The sequence below is a fragment of the Pogoniulus pusillus genome, chromosome 17 (genome assembly GCF_015220805.1).
Source record: "Pogoniulus pusillus isolate bPogPus1 chromosome 17, bPogPus1.pri, whole genome shotgun sequence".
Lineage (NCBI taxonomy): Eukaryota > Metazoa > Chordata > Aves > Piciformes > Lybiidae > Pogoniulus > Pogoniulus pusillus.
Window position 1 is genome coordinate 3,421,360 of NC_087280.1, and position 16,422 is coordinate 3,437,781.

The 16,422-nt window shown below is 56.6% G+C and overlaps 1 protein-coding gene across 1 annotated transcript; it reads left to right on the forward strand.

Annotated features, from left to right (window-relative positions):
* The first annotated feature begins 211 nt into the window (after nt 1-211).
* Nucleotides 212-16,221, forward strand: CSK (C-terminal Src kinase). Its single transcript, XM_064157273.1, has 13 exons — nt 212-364; nt 7,851-7,929; nt 8,764-8,877; nt 9,413-9,525; nt 10,388-10,607; nt 11,001-11,094; nt 11,175-11,240; nt 11,377-11,476; nt 11,673-11,763; nt 12,036-12,109; nt 12,213-12,408; nt 13,175-13,261; nt 13,377-16,221. The coding sequence occupies exons 2-13, from the start codon at nt 7,915-7,917 to the stop codon at nt 13,557-13,559; spliced, it is 1,353 nt and encodes a 450-aa protein (XP_064013343.1). The 5' UTR covers nt 212-364; nt 7,851-7,914; the 3' UTR covers nt 13,560-16,221.
* The last annotated feature ends 201 nt before the right edge of the window (nt 16,222-16,422 follow it).

Consider the following 16,422-nt stretch of genomic DNA (forward strand, 5'->3'; position numbering starts at 1 on the left):
CCGCTCCGGTTCCGGGCCCCGCTTCCTCCCAGCAGGCCCCGCCGCCCCGGGCGGACCCCGCGCCCCTCGCCCGGCCCCAGCTGGGCGGCGGACGCCGTGTTCCCCGCTTCACACCCCCGCTACGCCCGCCCCCGGACCCCTCAACCGCCCTCCCTCCCACCCCCCGGCCGGCCGCTCCCCGCCGCACCGGGCTCGGCCCCGCCGGGCGGGCGAGCGGGCGGCGGCGGCTGCTGCTCCGGCGGCTCCGGCTTCCTCCGCCCCTTCCGCCCCCCTCTCCCCCCCCGCCGGCCCAGCCGAGCCCGGAGGCCCCCGGTGGCGCCGCATGGAGCAGCCGGCGGCGGGCTGAGCCCGTGCCCGGAGGGAGGTGAGTACCGGCTGCCCGGGCCCGCCGCACCGGACACCGGGGAAAGGCGGGGGGGGGACACACACCGGGGGCTGCTTGGGTGTCACCCACCCTGTCCCCGCCCCTCCCCGCATCCCCCCCGGTGCTTGGCGGGGAGCGCAGACAATGGGGCCTGCGGGGCGGGCCGGAGATGCGGGGTGGGGGATGCAGAGGTGAGAGGCTTCGGGGCAGGGGGGGGCGGAGCGGGGGGTACGGTCACCTCCGTGCTACTTGACCTACGGGGTGACCCCAGCACAGGCCCCCCCAGGGACACCCCCTTCCACCCAACCCGGGGTTTGGGATGCGGGGAGGACTACGTCCTGCCTCTTCTGCAAAGAGCCAGGAACGCCAGCAGCATCCTTTGCTCTTGGTGATGGAAGGAAGGGGGGGGGGGGGGGGGAGCTGGTTGTCGCCTTGTCGCCTCCTCCCCTCCCCACACACACACTCAAAACCTCTGTCCTCATCCCATCTAGAAAGGCCGAGCTGCTGGCGGGGTTTTTGAGAGCCGGTTGGGGCAGGGGGAGGGAGCAGGGTGTCAAAAAAAGGTGGTTGGCGGCAGAGGATGGAAAGGGAGAGGGAGGGGGAGGGAGAGGGGGGTGTGAGGATGAGGGGGGTGCTCATTATTTCGTATTGTGGTCAGTAAGGCGGCGACGGGTTATTTATAGCCCGGGCTTGTTGCTCCGAGCTGTATGGAGAGCGAAAGGGGCTGTGCCATCCTGCGGAAACAAAAAAAAAAGTACCCAAAAAAACCACCCCCAACCGGCAAACCCCAGGGGGCGAAGGCTGGAGAGAGAGAGAGGGAGGGAGGAAGAGGACGGCGGCCTTCCTCCTGCCGTGGAGGCTACCTCACCCCTCCCACGCTCCCATGGGATGCGGTGCCACCCACCCCAGGCAGGGCCCCATCCTGATAAGGAGTGGCCGGAGAGGTCCGTGGGAGGGATGCAGGAGGTTTTAGGAGCATCCCTGTTCTCCCATCCCTCACTGAGCACCGTGGGGATGGAGCAGAGCCTGGCCGCAGGGATGCTGTCCCTGTGATCCCTGGCTGGGGGTGGAACTAGATGGTCCTTAAGGTCCCTTCCAACCCAAACCTCTCTGTGGTTCTGTGATCCCAGGGAGCTTTGGGGTGCACTTTGCCTTCCTGCTGCTACCTCCTGCTGTGGCCTTTTTGATTTGCGAGGAAACCTTTCAGCTGCATCCTAGCGTGCCCCAAGCCTGTGCCAGGGCAGCTCCACCAACAGCCACCCATCCCCAGGGACACCCTGGCACCCTCCAGGCTTTGATTTGTTGGGTAACAAAAGGGGAAGGGGAGCGTGGGGGGAGGGAAGAAATCACCCTGCTGAGGTTTCTTGTAGGAAAAGAGGGAGACCCCTTCCCGACGGGCACAGCATCTCCACCAGCCTCCCATTGTCCCCCAGGTGCCTTCCACCAGCCCAGGCAGCACCGTCTTCTCTTTTTCTCGAGGTGAAGAAAGAGGAAGAGCCCCCCCACACATACACACAACCCCCACCCCCTCCTCCCCTGCCTTCACCCTGGGGAGGGCAGCCAGGCGAGGCTGTGCCGGGGGTGAGGCAGCGAAAGGCTGGGTGCGAGCGCCGGCAGCCGCTGAAGGCGGAACGGTTTTCTTTCGATTAGAGTAATCGTAGGTGTTACTTGTAACAGCAGCAGATAAGATCTGCTGGAGACAGCCAGGATGTTGTCTGCTTGGGGCTGCCTGGTCGGGCGGTGTTGGCTTGGGTTTGGTTGTTGTTGGGTTTGTGTTTTGTTTTCATGGAGTTGAGAGGCACTCGGGTGGTTGAGCGCTGGGAGATGAGGGGTGAGATGGATGAGCGAGGATGGAGTGGAGCTTTCCCGCTGTCTCCCACCTATCCTGGGTCTGAAGTACCTTACCTGGTGCTGAGCAGCTGCTCTCCACTTGCCCCCATGGGACTGAAATGGCTTTCCCCCAGCTTGTCCCGTGGTGCTGGTGCTCTTTGGGTGTTTTGTCTCTCTGGAGGGGTCAGAGATTTCTCCCTCCGAGCCTGCCTGCGGCTTTGGCACGGCACAGTTTTGGCTGGTGATCAGAATCACTGAATGGCCTGGCTTGGGAGGGACCTACAAAGGTCATCCAGTCCAACCCCCTCTGCAGTCAGCAGAGGCATCCTCAGCTAGGTCTGGTTGCCCACAGCCTTGAGTGTCTGTAGGGATGGGGCCTCGACAACCTCCCGGAGCAACCTGTTCTGGTGTTCCACTGCCCTCATGGTAAAGTAAGAGGAGAGTTTTCCCTGGCTCATTTCCCTGGTGCCCTTTGGATTATCACAGTGGCAGAGCTGTTCACCTTCCCTGGCTCTTGGCTCCTCAGCAGCTCTTCCCAGAGGGAAATCCAGGAGCAGGACCTGTACTGATACTAAACTGCACCAGTACAGGTTGGGAGGTGATCTGCTGGAGAGCAGCCCTGTGGAGAGGGAGCTGGGAGTGCTGGGGAGAGCATCCATGGCACAGCAATGTGCCCTGGGGGCCAAGAGGCCAATGGGGTCCTGGGGGGCATTCAGCAGAGTGTGTCCAGCAGATCAAGGGAGGTTCTCCTGCCCCTCTGCTCTGCCCTGCTGAGACCTCATCTTGAATACTGCCTTCAGTTTTGGGCTTCCCAGTTGAAGAGGGACAGGGATCTGCTGAAGAGGGCCCAGCGGAGGGCTACGAGGATGATGAGGGGGACTGGAGGGCACCACCTGATGAAGAGAGGCTGAGGGCCCTGGGGCTGTTTATTCTGGAGAAGAGAAGACTGAGAGGAGATTTAATCAATGGTTATAACTATCTGAGGGCTGGAGGTCAGGAGGGGGGGACAGGCTCTGCTCACTGCTCCCTGGGACAGGACCAGCAGCAATGGATGGAAGCTGCAGCACAGGAGGTTCCAGCTCAGCACAAGGAGGAACTTCTTGCCTGGAAGGGTCCCAGAGCCCTGGCACAGGCTGCCCAGAGAGGTTGTGGAGTCTCCTTGTGTGGAGCCTTTCCAGGCCTGTCTGGATGTGTTCCTGTGTGCCCTGAGCTGGATTGTGTGGTCCTGCTCTGGCAGGGGGGGTTGGACTGGATGATCAATTTGTGTCCTTTCCAACTTCTGACATCCTGTGGTCCTGTGAGGGGGCTGAACACAAACCTTAGTGGTCCTTCTCATGGTGCAGCAGTGGGCTGAGGTTCCTCACTGGAGTGCAGAGAGCTTCAAAAGCTGCTCAGGTAGAAGGTGGGGAAGGAAAGGGAGGTGGACTTCAGTGGCTTCCCCTACACACCCCAGCTGCTTCCCTGAGCCCCAAGTTGGGGATGGGAAGTTCCCAGCAGGAGCAGGGCTACCCATAGCCGAAGCTGGCCCTGGGCTCTGCTGTGTTGGTTGGGTTGCTCCCTTGGGTGCTCCTCTAAATGCTTACTTATCGTTTTCAAGCTGACTTCTGCCACTCCACATCCTCCCTGGGGGAAGCCCCTTTGCTGCAGGGGGACGGCAGTGGATGTGCTGGAGCTCACCCGGTGGGAAACGCTGTCCTTAGGCTCCGGATCCGCGCCGGCATCGCCTCCTGCTTCACCCAAGGCAGCAGCAGCAGCATCCGCAGCATCCCGCGGCGGGGCGGGGGGGGTTGGACGAGCCAGGCTGGCGGAAGCGAGGCTGGGGCCGGGCTGGGTGCCGGCGGTGGGTGACGAGCTGGGCAGGAACTGCCGTCTGTCACATGAGGCCACCACAGGCAGCGATGCCTCCTGGGGGAGGGGGGCACAGTTGGCAGCGGCCCCGGAGCTGGGCACCCCGTGGTGGGCGGGTGGTTCCAGGCAGAGAGTAGGTAACGATCGGGCACGGCCCAAAATCAGGCTGCTGCTGGGAAGTCGTCCTCGGGAGGAGAGGTGGAGGGGGGCGCCAGGAGCTCGGTGTCCCCTGGCATGAACCACATACCCTTGAAAGGCTGGTAGGCAAGGGGTTTTGAGGCTACAGCTGTCACCATGCCACCAGCTAGAATCACGGAATCAGGCAGGGCTGGAAGGGAGCACAAGGAGCAGGCAGTGCCAACTCCCCTGCCATGCCCAGGGACACCCTACCCTAGAGCAGCCTGACCACAGCCTCAGCCAGCCTGGCCTCAAACACCTCCAGCCATGGGGCCTCAACCCCCTCCCTGGGCAGCCCATCTACCTGCAGGGAGGTTGGAGTTGGTCTCTTCTCCCTAGTATCAGGTGGCAGAACGTGAGGAACTGGCCTCAAAGGGCAGCAGGGCAGGTTCCAGTTGGGTATCAGGAAGAAGTTCCTCGCTGCGAGAGCGTGGCCAGGGATTGGAACAGGCTGCCCAGGGGCGGTGGCGGAGTCCCCATCGCTGTGGCACCTGGGGGTGTGGTTTGGTGGGCACCGTGGTGGTCGGACTCGAGGGTCTTAGAGGTCAGGAGAGGGCCTGATTCTGTCATCTGATGCCACAAGGTCTGAGAAGGTAAAAATGCCAGGCCTGGTGCGTTCCTCTTGGCAGGGTTTACTGGGACAGTTCCCTCTGTCAGAGAGACAAAAGTGACTCTTTGCCCTGCTCGAGAGCCCGAAGGCAGGCCATCAATTTTGTATCCCCTCTGTGCTCATGAAATATAAATGCTGGTGGCATTCATGAGCTGAAAGCCCAAGCAACCTCCCTTTGGGGCTGGAAAGATCCCGCTCTCACGCGAGGTGGAAGATGGGTTTTGCAGCCTGCAGCTAGGCTGCAGTCCTGGGCTGGAACCTTGAGCATCCCTTCCAGCTTCCTACCGTCCTCATCCAGCTCCTTGCTCAGGATTTCACCTGGGATGAAACCTGCATCCCACTGCTTCATTTCTGGACTGAGAGCAGCCTTGCAGAGAAGGGCTTGGGGGTGCTGGGTGACAGAGGTGCTTTGACGTGAGCTGGCAGCCCAAAATGCCAACCACGTCCTGGGCTGCATCAAATCATCTGCAGGGTGGTGACTCCCTGATTCTGCCCCTCTGCTCCGCTCTGGTGAGACCCCACCTGGAATACTGTGCTCATCTTTGCAGCCCCCAGCGTAAGAGGGACATGGATCTGCTGGAGCAGGTGCAGAGGAGGCCACAAAGTTGATCAGAGGGCTGGAGCACTTCTGCTGTGAGGACAGGCTGGGAGAGTTGGGGCTGTGCAGCCTGGAGAAGAGAAAGCTCTGGAGAGACCCTGCAGCAGCCTTCCAGCATCTGAAGGGGGCTGCAGGAGAGCTGGGATGGGACTTTTCATCAGGGCTTGTGGTGACAGGACGAAGGACAAGGGCTTAAAACTAGAGCTGGGTAGATTTGGACTGGATACTAGGAAGGAGCTCTTTACTTTGAGGGTGGAGAGGCACTGGAGCAGGTGCCCAGAGGAGTGGTGGATGCCTCATCCCTGGAGGGGAGTTTAGGACCAGGTTGGATGAGGCCTTGACCAACCTGAGCTAGTGGAAGGTGTCCCTGCCCATGGCAGGGAAATGGAACTGGATGATCTTTAAGGTCCCTTCCAACCCAATCTCCTTTGGTTAATGTCCCACCTGGATGGCAGGAAGTGCTGACTCAGCGCTTTGAGGCTGAGCTCTGGCTGGAATGTGCCCCGTGTTGGAATGGAGCAGGAAAACCTTCCACAGAGATGCTTTCCTCGGGCTGCATTTTGGTATCCAGACTCTTGGCTGAGATTTTTGCTCTGCACCAGGGGTCAATTCAGAATTCATCCAAAAATCAGCTTGAAAATTCAGAATGTATCAAAAAATCAGCTTGAAAATTCAGAACTTAACAAAAAATCATCTTGAAAATTCAGAATGTATCCAAAAATCAGCTTGAAAATTCAGAACTTAACCAAAAATCAGCTTGAAAATTCAGAACTTAACCAAAAATCAGCTTGAAAATTCAGAATGTATCCAAAAATCAGCTTGAAAATTCAGAATTTAACCAAAAATCAGCTTGAAAAGCAGGAGAGTTTGAGCTGGGGCCACTGCAGGGGGCTGCCTTCCCAGATTGATGCTCTCTGCTCCAGCAGCATAGAACCATAGAATGGTTTAGGTTGGAAGGGACCTTAAGGATCATCCAGTTCCAATCCCCCTGCCATGGGCAGAGACACCTCCCACTGGACCAAGTTGTTCAAGGCCTCATCCCACCTGACTGTGAGCACCTCCAGGGAGGGGGCATCCAGCAGTGCCCTCCTTTATGGCCTGGCCACTTCTCTGGCAGTGTTCCCAGCCTCATGAGCTTTGGGTGCCATCTCCAGAGGCTTTTCCTCATCTGCTGCCCCAAACCAAGCCAGCAGACAGGGCCCAGGTGCCGCGGTGGTGGACTTCACTGGAAGTGGGCACTCACCTTCCCCAGGCTGTCCTTAGGGTGAGCCTCTCAGCCTCAGTTTCCCCTCCCTTCTGATACCAGGAAGTAAGGTGACTTCTGGCACGTCCCCAGGCTGAGGGTAGGTGAAGGAGGTGGAGGCAGTGTGATTCCTTCTGCAGAGGGGGCTGGCCGTGGCAGCGGTGGGAATGGGGCTGCTCTCACACCCGCTCTTCCTCCCCTTGGCTCTGCCCCTTATCTTCTTCCTCCTCCTGCCTTTGCCCTTGGTTTCGGTTCCTCCTTCCCAAAATACTCCCAGGCTGCTGGCAGCAGCTGGTCTGGGAGTGGTGGCCGCTGGTGACCCCAGAGCCATAGGATGGATGAATGAATCCCTGGGTGGGTTTTGGGGGGCGCTCTGCCTGCGTCCTGCTCCATGTCCCCAGCCCGCTCTGACCCCAGCGCCCCGGCCCGAAAAAAGCCTGGTTTGGTGCCAGGCTTGGTGACTTCATCTCTTCCCAGGGGTCACAGCAGGGAAGAATAAAGCTGGGTTTGTTCCCCTCCTACGCGCCGGGGCAGGATGTGACCCAGCCTGGGGCCTCGGGGTGCTGCAAGGGGGGTGGGGCAGAGGCCAGCACCCCCAGTCAGGGCATCCCCCCTGGGATTTAGGAGCCACCAGGAGCTCCTGCGTCCCAGAGCACCCAAGGGCTTTATCCTGCTGGGAGCAGATGTGTGTTTCTGTGGGATGCTGGGCCCAGGAAGCTCCCAGGGCTGGATGTTTCCACATGTGGGTCACCAGGCACCGTGGGAGAGCAAGGCTGAGGCTGTGTCCTGCCCTGTCCCAGTGCTGCTGGGGAGGGGACTGGGATGCTCCAGGGAGGTGTGAACTGCTCCTCGCTGCTTGCGTCTCCTCGCTGCCCTGTGCTTCTGTTGTCCCCGTGGTGCTGCAGGGACATGAGCCCACCTGGGGGGGCTGGCAGCCTCCGAGGAGGGGGCTTCTCAGCCATCCTGTCCCTGGGTGCAGCAGGGACTACTTTCCCATCAGTTCGGGGAGGACGTTTTGGAAGCAGCATCTGGGACAAGACCTGTTCCCTACTTGTTGGTAGAAGAGACTCTGGCATGGCCTGGGGACCATCCTTTGTGGGGGGGTCTGCTCCCTGCACGTTGTCCTTACACAGCCCCCTCAGTTCCATGCTCCTCTGACAGCTGTCCCTTCCCTCTGCAGGTCTCATGGTACCGAGTGAAGTGTCCCCACTGTGAGATTCACTCCTCCCCCCCGACCTGAGAAGATGTCAGGGATGCAGGTAAGTGCTGCCTGAGGAGGAGAGGCAGGGATGGGCCAGGCTCCTCAGCTGTTCAGCCATGTCCTCAGGGCTTAGGAGGGACATGGGGACACTCCTTGTGCCCTTGCAGAAGCCCCAACTGAGTGTTTTTACCTGCATGGCCCCATCCCAGCTGGAAAACACTGTCCCAAACCCCCCAAACCACAGAGATCATAGAATCATAGAATCAGGCAGGGTTGGAAGGGAGCACAAGGAGCAGGCAGTGCCAACCCCTGCCATGCCCAGGGACACCCTACCCTAGAGCAGCCTGACCACAGCCTCAGCCAGCCTGGCCTCAAACACCTCCAGCCATGGGGCCTCAACCCCCTCCCTGGGCAACCCATTCCAGCCTCTCACCACTCTCCTGTTCAACAACTTCCTCCTCACCTCCAGCCTCACTCTCCCCTCCTCCAGCTCTGCTCCATTCCCCCCACTCTTGACGCTCCCTGACAGCCTCAAAAGTCCCTCCCCAGCTTTTTTGGAGCCCCCTTCAGACCCTGCAAGGCCACAAGAAGGTCACCTGGGAGCCTCCTCTGCTCCAGCCTGCACAGCCCCAACTCCTTCAGGCTGTGCTCACAGCAGAGCTGCTGCAGCCTCTCAGCATCCTCCTGGCCCTGCTCTGGACACTCTCCAGCATCTCCACAGCCCTCTTGGCCCAGGGGCTCCAGAACCCTGGGGGTGTAAGCGAACCCCAGTTAGGTTTGCAGCAGAGGGGCAAAACGCCTGCCTGGCCATGGTGAGGGGGTCCCCACGGGTGGAGGGGGGTGGGAGATGTGGCCACCCAGGCTTTGACAGGCTGCCCCTCTCCCCGCCCAGGCCGTTTGGCCGTCCGGTACAGAATGTATTGCCAAGTACAACTTCCACGGTACGGCCGAGCAGGACCTGCCCTTCAGCAAAGGAGATGTCCTCACCATCGTGGCTGTCACCAAGGTAAGGCCACCGCTTCTCCAGGCTCCTCCCCACCCTGGGGTTTTCCACCAGCGACTTCCCTGCGTCCCAGTGTTGGCCCTGCCGCTGGGATGGGCTGCTCCCGATGGAAGTCCCGTCAGAGCCAGCAGGGGCAGGAATGGGGCCAGGCGGTTTGGGTAATTAACTCACAGCCTCGTTAGTTAAGGTTGCATCGAAATGGAAGGCTCCGAGAGCCTCCTGGGAGGGGAGAGGCTCACAGTCAGGCAGCAAGGATGTGTGCAGCACCAGGGGAGGAAAAGAGATGGATTGGGAAGCACTGGGATGCCCAGCAGCCCGGGATGGGGATCATGGTGACCCCTACGGTGCCACCAGCATTGGTGTTTGGTAGCCTCAGCACTGATTCTCTTCCCTTGCCCATCTCATCCTGCCTGCAGCCAGGGTGGTGGTGTGCCTGGGAAAGGAGGGACAGCTCTGACACCTGCCTGGGCTCCTTTGGTGGGATGCTGTCACCTCCAGGAGCCATAGGCTCGTTGTAGCTTCTCTGCTGTCCCCACAGGATCCCAACTGGTACAAGGCAAAGAACAAGGTGGGCCGGGAGGGCATCATCCCTGCCAACTATGTGCAGAAGAGGGAAGGAGTGAAAGCTGGCATCAAGCTCAGCCTCATGCCGTGAGTATCCAAGGTGAACCTGGTGGGAGCTGATTTGGTCTGGAGCATGCCCACGGAGTTAGAACAAGGATCCAGTTGACCTCGTGTCCCACCAGAAGCTACATCCCTTGCAGGGCTTGGTGAGAGTGAAAGGCAGAAGGGGCAGGGGCTGGAGCTTTCCCAGCAGTGCTGATTTGGGATTCAGTGCTGCTGGGGAAAGCTCTGAGCCTGTTTGGAGCTGCCTGCAGAGCTGGGAAGATGCTGGGTGGTTGGACTGCAGTCCAGAGTGGGTGTCATACCCAAAGTTGCTGGGAGAAAGAAGAGGGGTTGGAGAAGGAGCTGGAGGGAACAGGCAGATGGATGAATGGATGGAAGGAAGGAAGGAAAGGAAGGAAGGAAGGAAGGAAGGAAGGAAGGAAGGAAGGAAGGAAGGAAGGAAGGAAGGAAGGAAGGAAGGAAGGAAGGAAGGAAGGAAGGAAGGAAGGAAGGAAGGAAGGGAGGGAGGGAGGGAGGGAGGGAGGGAGCAAGCAAGGATGTTTGGTTGGTTTAGATGAACCTGTTGCATCCCAGAGCCACCAGCAATCCCTGGGGTCCCTGGGGAGACCCAGGCTAGGGTCTGGAGGAACCAGGGTTGCCACGGGGAAGTCCTCCACAGGTGTGCAGAGAGGCCAAGTCCTGGGTTGGAGACCAGGAGAAGCAGGACACTGGCAGCAGCTGTGTCATGGGGTTGTGGATGAGCAGCAAGGAGGGGGCACGGGCAAGCTGGCCCAGTGCAGGCAGAGGTGAAGGCTGCTCCACATCCCCATCCAGCCCCAGAGGCAGCCCCGTGGAGGCCCAGCCAGCACATGGGCAGCCCCTGAGCTGCCCTCCGTGCCCGCTGCAGGTGGTTCCACGGGAAGATCACGCGGGAGCAGGCGGAGCGGCTGCTGTACCCCCCCGAGACGGGGCTGTTCCTGGTGCGGGAGAGCACCAACTACCCTGGGGACTACACCCTCTGTGTCAGCTGCGAGGGCAAGGTGGAGCACTACCGCATCATCTACTCCTCCAGCAAGCTCAGCATCGATGAGGAGGTCTACTTCGAGAACCTCATGCAGCTGGTGGAGGTGAGGTCTCGCCTGCTGCCACCGCACCTGGTGGTTGCCAAGGCAGCCTGGGAACCGAAGGTTTGAGGTCAGGCTGAGGTCAGAGCTCGTGGGGCTGCCGGGTTGGAGCTCAGGAGGTGCTGGGACCTTTTCTGCCAACCCCGTGGGTTGGGTTTGGGCTGCTGGGGACAGAACCCTGGGGTAAGGCGGTGAGCCAGGGGTAGGGTAAAGGAGGTGGCCGAATGGACAGGGCGGAATGTGAAGGAGACAGGGACCCCTGAGCGCCCCCATCCTGCCCATCCGTGGCCTCGTGCTGCCACCTGGTGGGGTCCCAGAGTCTGGCATGGCCTTGGTGGGGACCCTCAAGGCCAGGGTGTCACCTCCCACCACCTCTCCTCCCTGTCTCTCCCCCAGCATTACACCACGGACGCAGACGGGCTCTGCACCCGCCTCATCAAACCGAAGGTGATGGAGGGGACGGTGGCAGCGCAGGACGAGTTCTCCCGCAGTGAGTGGCCCTGTCCCTCCTCCTGCTCCTGGGAACCACCCCCCCCAGCACCCCCTCACTCTCCCTTCTGCCCCACACAGGTGGCTGGGCCCTCAACATGAAGGACCTCAAGCTGCTGCAGATCATTGGCAAAGGAGAATTTGGAGGTGAGCACCGCGTCCCCCCAGCACCACAGTGACCCTGAGGGGAGGAGGGGAGCTCCTCTGCAGCCCCTCTAGGGTGAAGGCTGGGAGGCTGGGATGCTTCCCAGTGCCTCCCACGCCCATCTCTCGTGGCCTACAGACGTGATGCTGGGGGATTACCGGGGGAACAAAGTCGCCGTGAAGTGCATTAAAAACGACGCCACAGCGCAAGCCTTTCTGGCCGAGGCGTCCGTCATGACGTGAGTGTTCCCCGGGGGGGGAGGACACACTGCAAGGGAGAGGGCACCTCTGTCCTTAGGAGCAGAGGTGGGTGGTCCCTGATGCCCTGCAAGGACCATAGGCCCCCCCCAACCCCCCCCCCCCCCTCGCCCCACCTCCTGCCCCCTCGCTGGCTTCTCCCCAAAACCATGCCCTGAGCCCTCCCGCACCACGCAGGCAGCTCCGGCACAGCAACCTGGTGCAGCTCCTGGGGGTGATCGTGGAGGAGAAGAGTGGCCTTTACATCGTCACCGAGTACATGGCCAAGGTGAGACACACCCCACCCCCCCAAGCCTGGGCACCTGCCGTCCTGCTCTACCCCCTTTGCAGCCCTCAGCACCCCCAACAAGGTCCCAGGGCTTCACCCTGGCAGACTCAGCCGGGTCATCCGAGCTCAGGTGATGTCACCCTGGGGCCACCATGGTGTTTGGGGTTGGCATCGCTGGCTCCACGACGGGGTGTGGCATTGTGGCTGAGTGTGGGAGGGGGAGGTGGGTGAGCTGCTGGCCCTGGTGGCACCATCTCTGTCCATCCCTGCAGGGCAGCCTAGTAGATTACCTGCGGTCGCGCGGGCGGTCGGTCCTGGGCGCAGACTGCCTGCTGAAGTTCTCCCTGTGAGTACAGCGGCCAAGCCTTGGGCTCTGCCCACCCTGTCCTGCACCCAGCAGCCTTTTGGGGACACCTGGCTAACCCAGTTCTCCTTCCCACCCCAACCAGAGATGTCTGTGAAGCCATGGAGTACCTGGAAGCCAACAACTTTGTCCACCGGGACCTGGCGGCCAGGAACGTGCTGGTCTCAGAGGACAACATCGCCAAGGTCAGCGACTTTGGGCTGACCAAGGAAGCCTCCTCCACACAGGACACAGGGAAGCTGCCAGTGAAGTGGACAGCACCAGAAGCACTTAGAGAAAAGGTGAGGGAGTGGAGTGGGTGCCACTTGGGCTCTGGGGATATGGTAGAGATTGGGGTGCCACTTGGGCTTTGGGGATGTGGTAGAGGTTGGGGTGCCACTTGGGCTCTGGGGATATGGTAGAGATTGGGATGCCACTTGGGCTTTGGGGATGTGGTAGAGGTTGGAGGAAGGGGCACATGCCAGCATGCCTGCCCTGAATTGCCTGTGGAGAGAGAGAGATGGTGGAGCTCCAACTGCTGCTGTCTGACAGCCCTTCCCCCTCCAAAACCAGCTACCCTCAAGATGAGGAAGACATTGTTGAAGGTGGTAGTGAGGTGGAGAGTGGTAGTGAGGTGGGGGTCTGCCTCCTCTCCCAGGGAACAAGTGATGAGATGAGAGGAAATCAGAGAGTCATAAAACCTTAAGAGGTTGGAAGGGACCTCTAGAGATCATCAAGTCCAACCCCCTCTACCAAGGCAGGATCCCCTCAGGTAGTCCTCCCAGGAATGCATGCAGGCAGGTTTTGAAATGGCCTCAAGTTGCACCAGGGGAGGTTTAGGTTGGCCATTCAAAGCAGTTTCTGCACCAGAAGGGTCATCAGGCAGTGGAGCAGGCTGTGCAGGGCAGTGCTGGAGTCGCCATCCCTGCAGGCCTTCAAAAGCTGTTTGGATGAGGAGCTTAGAGATGTGGGCAGGGAGATGTTAGCTTATGGATGGAGCATCATCTGCAGGGCCATGCCAACCAGGCCTGAGCTCACTTACAGAGGGCTTCTCTCCCCTCCCACTAGAAATTCTCCACCAAGTCGGATGTGTGGAGCTTCGGGATCCTCCTCTGGGAAATCTACTCCTTCGGGCGAGTGCCTTATCCGAGAATCGTGAGTGACAGCCACCAGCCCTCCCCCCGCACGGCCTGCTTCTAGCGGGGAGGGGAGGAGGAGGGGGAGGGGGTGAGCCCACACCTTTTCATCCCTAATCTCCCCTCCTCCCCAGCCCCTGAAGGACGTGGTACCCCGCGTGGAGAAGGGCTATAAGATGGATGCTCCCGATGGTTGCCCTGCCGTCGTCTACGAGGTGATGAAGAAGTGCTGGACCCTGGACCCCGGCCACCGGCCGTCCTTCCACCAGCTCCGCGAACAGCTAGTGCATATCAAAGAGAAGGAGCTCTACCTGTGAGGGGGGGGCTCACCCACCCACCCACCCCAGCAGCCAGAGGGGACCCACACCGGGGAGGGCACAGGGATGTGAGCAGCATCCCCCTCTTGCCCGACCCCAGCACCAGAAGCAACCAGACGGGAACCCCTCGGGGGAGTGTTTCCTCCCCTCCCAAATTCTCCTGGTTGCTTCCAAACATCCAAATCAATTTTTTTGGTTGGTTGGTTTCATTTTCCAGATTGTAAGGGTTTGGACTTCTTTTGGGTCTCCTTTTTTTTTGGGGGGGAGGGGCCCTTCCAGGCTCCCCTTTTTCTATCTCCCAAGCTCTGTTGTTTGGGTTTGTTTGGTTTGGGTTATTTTTTTCCACTCTCCCAAGCTCCTTTTTTGTTTGCTTTTTATTTTGGGGGTGGTTTCTTTCTGTTTGTCTGCTTTTTATTTTGGGGTGGTTTCTTTCTGTTTGTCTGCTTTTTATTTTGGGGTGGTTTCTTTTCCTTTGTTTTATTTTGGGGTGGTTTCTTTTTCTTTTGTTTTCTTTTGGGGTGGTTTCTTTCTGGTTTGGGCTTTTTTTTGGGGGTGGTTTCTGTTTGGGTATTTTTGGAGTGGTTTCTTTTTGTTTGCTTTTAATTTTGGGGTGGTTTTCTCTTTGTTTCTTTGTTTTATTTTGGGGTGGCCTCTTTTTTGTTTTATTTTGGGGTAGTTTCTGTTTCTTTGTTTTATTTTGGGGTGGTTTTGAGGGTTTTTGGGGTGATTTCTGTTTGGGTATTTTTGGGGTGGTTTCTTTTTGTTTATTTGCTTTTAATTTTGGGGTGGTTTCTTTTTATTTGTCTTACTTTGGGGTGGTTTCTTTTTATTTTCTTTTGGGGTGGTTTCTTTATTTGTTTTATTTTGGAGTAGTTTCTTTATTCATTTGTTTTCTTTTGGGGTGGTTTCTTTTTCTTTGTTTTATTTTGGAGTGGTTTCTTTCTGTTTGTTTGCTTACTTTTATTTTTTGGGTGATTTTGTTTGCTTGCTTTTAATTTTGGGGTAGTTTCTCTTTGTTTTATTTTGGGGTGGTTTCTTTTTGAGCTTTTTTGGGGTGGTTTCTGGGTATTTTTTGGGTGGTTTCTTTTTGTTTCTTTTCTTTTGGGATGGTTTCTTTCTGTTTATTTCTTTTATTTAGGGGTGGTTTCTTTCTGTTTATTTCTTTTATTTTGGGCTGTTTTCTTTCTGTTTGTTATATTTTGGGGTGGTTTCTTTTTGTTTCTTTCTTTGTTTTCTCAGTTTTGGGGGTTTGGGGTTTTTTTTTGGTGGGGTTGTTTTGTTTTGTGGTGGTTTCTTTTATTTTGGGGTGGTTTATTTCTGTTTGTTTGTTTTCTTTTGGGGGTGGTTTCTTTTTCTTTATTTTCTTTTGGGGTGGTTTCTGTTTGTTTTATTTTTGGGTGGTTTATTTCTGTTTATTTATTTGTTTTCTTTTGGGGTGGTTTCTTTGTCTTATTTTGGGATGGTTTCTGTTTGTTTATTTGTTTTATTTTGGGCTGGTTTCTTTCTGTTTGTTTTATTTTTGGGTGGTTTGTTTCTGTTTATTTGTCTTATTTTGGGGTGGTTTCTCTTGTCTTATTTTGGGGTGGTTTCTTTTGTCTTATTTTGGGGTGGTTTCATTTGTCTTATTTTGGGGTGGTTTCTTTTTCTTTGTTTTATTTTTGGGTGATTTCTTTTTGTTTGTTTCTAGTTTTCTCAGTTTTGGGGGTTTGGGTTTGGTTTTTTTTTTGCAGGGAGGGGGTTGGGTTTTGGTTTGTTTTGGTTTGTTTTTGTCGTCGTCGTTGTCGTTGTTGTTATTTTCTTTTCCAGGCTTTGTTTGTTTGTTTTATTTCAAGCAGGACCCAGCCAAGCTCTGGGTGTTTTACTAAAAAGTACGAATCTTATTTTTTAATGTAATTAAAAGGAAAAAAAAGGTGTGTGGGGGGGGAAACATTAAAAAAAAAAGAGAAGAAAAAGGAAAAAAAAAAAAAGAAGAAGTAAAAAAAAAAAAAAGAAGGAAAAAAAGATAAGAAAAAGAAAAAAAAAAAAGAAAAAGGAAAAAAAAAGAAAAAAGAAAAAAGAGAAGAAAAAGGAAAAAAAGGTTAAAAAAAGACAATAAAAAGAAAAAGGAAAAAAAAAAGAAGAAAAAAAAGAAAAAAAATTAAAAAGAGTAGAAGAAAAAGGAAAAAAAAAAAGATAAAAATGAGGAAAAAAAGAGACAAAAAGGAGAAAAAAATAAGAAAACGTTAAAAAAAAAAAAAAGAGAGAGAGAGAGAGAGAAAAGGGAGAAGAAGAATAATAGCAAAACTAAAGAAGCCAATGAAATGGACAGAGGAACAGGAAACCCCAGCGACAGAAGTGATGGTTCCAGGGCAGACGCAGGACTGGCTGCCTGCTGGGGGCAGCGCAGCCGCGGCCCTGCCAGATGCTTTTCTATTTTATTTTATTATGGGTTTGGGTTTTGTTGGTGGTTTTTTGTTTCGGTTTTGGTTTGTTTTGGGGTTTGTTTTTTTTTTTTTCGGGGGGGAGGGGAAGGGGTGGGATGGAGTCGTTTTGCTTTAAACTCGTTGCAATGTTTGCATGCTGTCTCCAGAGGCCTTTTTTTCCAGTCCTGTCCAGTGCTTTATTCTCATGTAATGCTACCGACTGTGAGATTAAAACTGTAATAAAGACGACCAAGCCACCACCGCTTGCAGCCTTCCTCACCTCCCCCTGCCCCCACCTCTGCCTGCCTTGCTGTTCCCTGAATGCCAGCGTGGTGGAGATTGGGAGCTCGTCCGCTCCAACCCCCCTGCTAAAGCCAGGAGTACCCACAGCAGCTTGCCCAGCTGTGGGGGCTGGAATCTCTCTAGGAGAGAGACTCCACAGCCTCTCCAGGCAGCCTGCT

Bases quoted from the DNA above. Each gene is read 5' to 3' on its own strand.
- CSK (XM_064157273.1), top strand. The intron at 11,477-11,672 runs GTGAGTGTTCCC...CGCACCACGCAG, and splicing joins GCCGAGGCGTCCGTCATGAC to GCAGCTCCGGCACAGCAACC. The intron at 12,110-12,212 runs GTGAGTACAGCG...CACCCCAACCAG, and splicing joins TGCCTGCTGAAGTTCTCCCT to AGATGTCTGTGAAGCCATGG.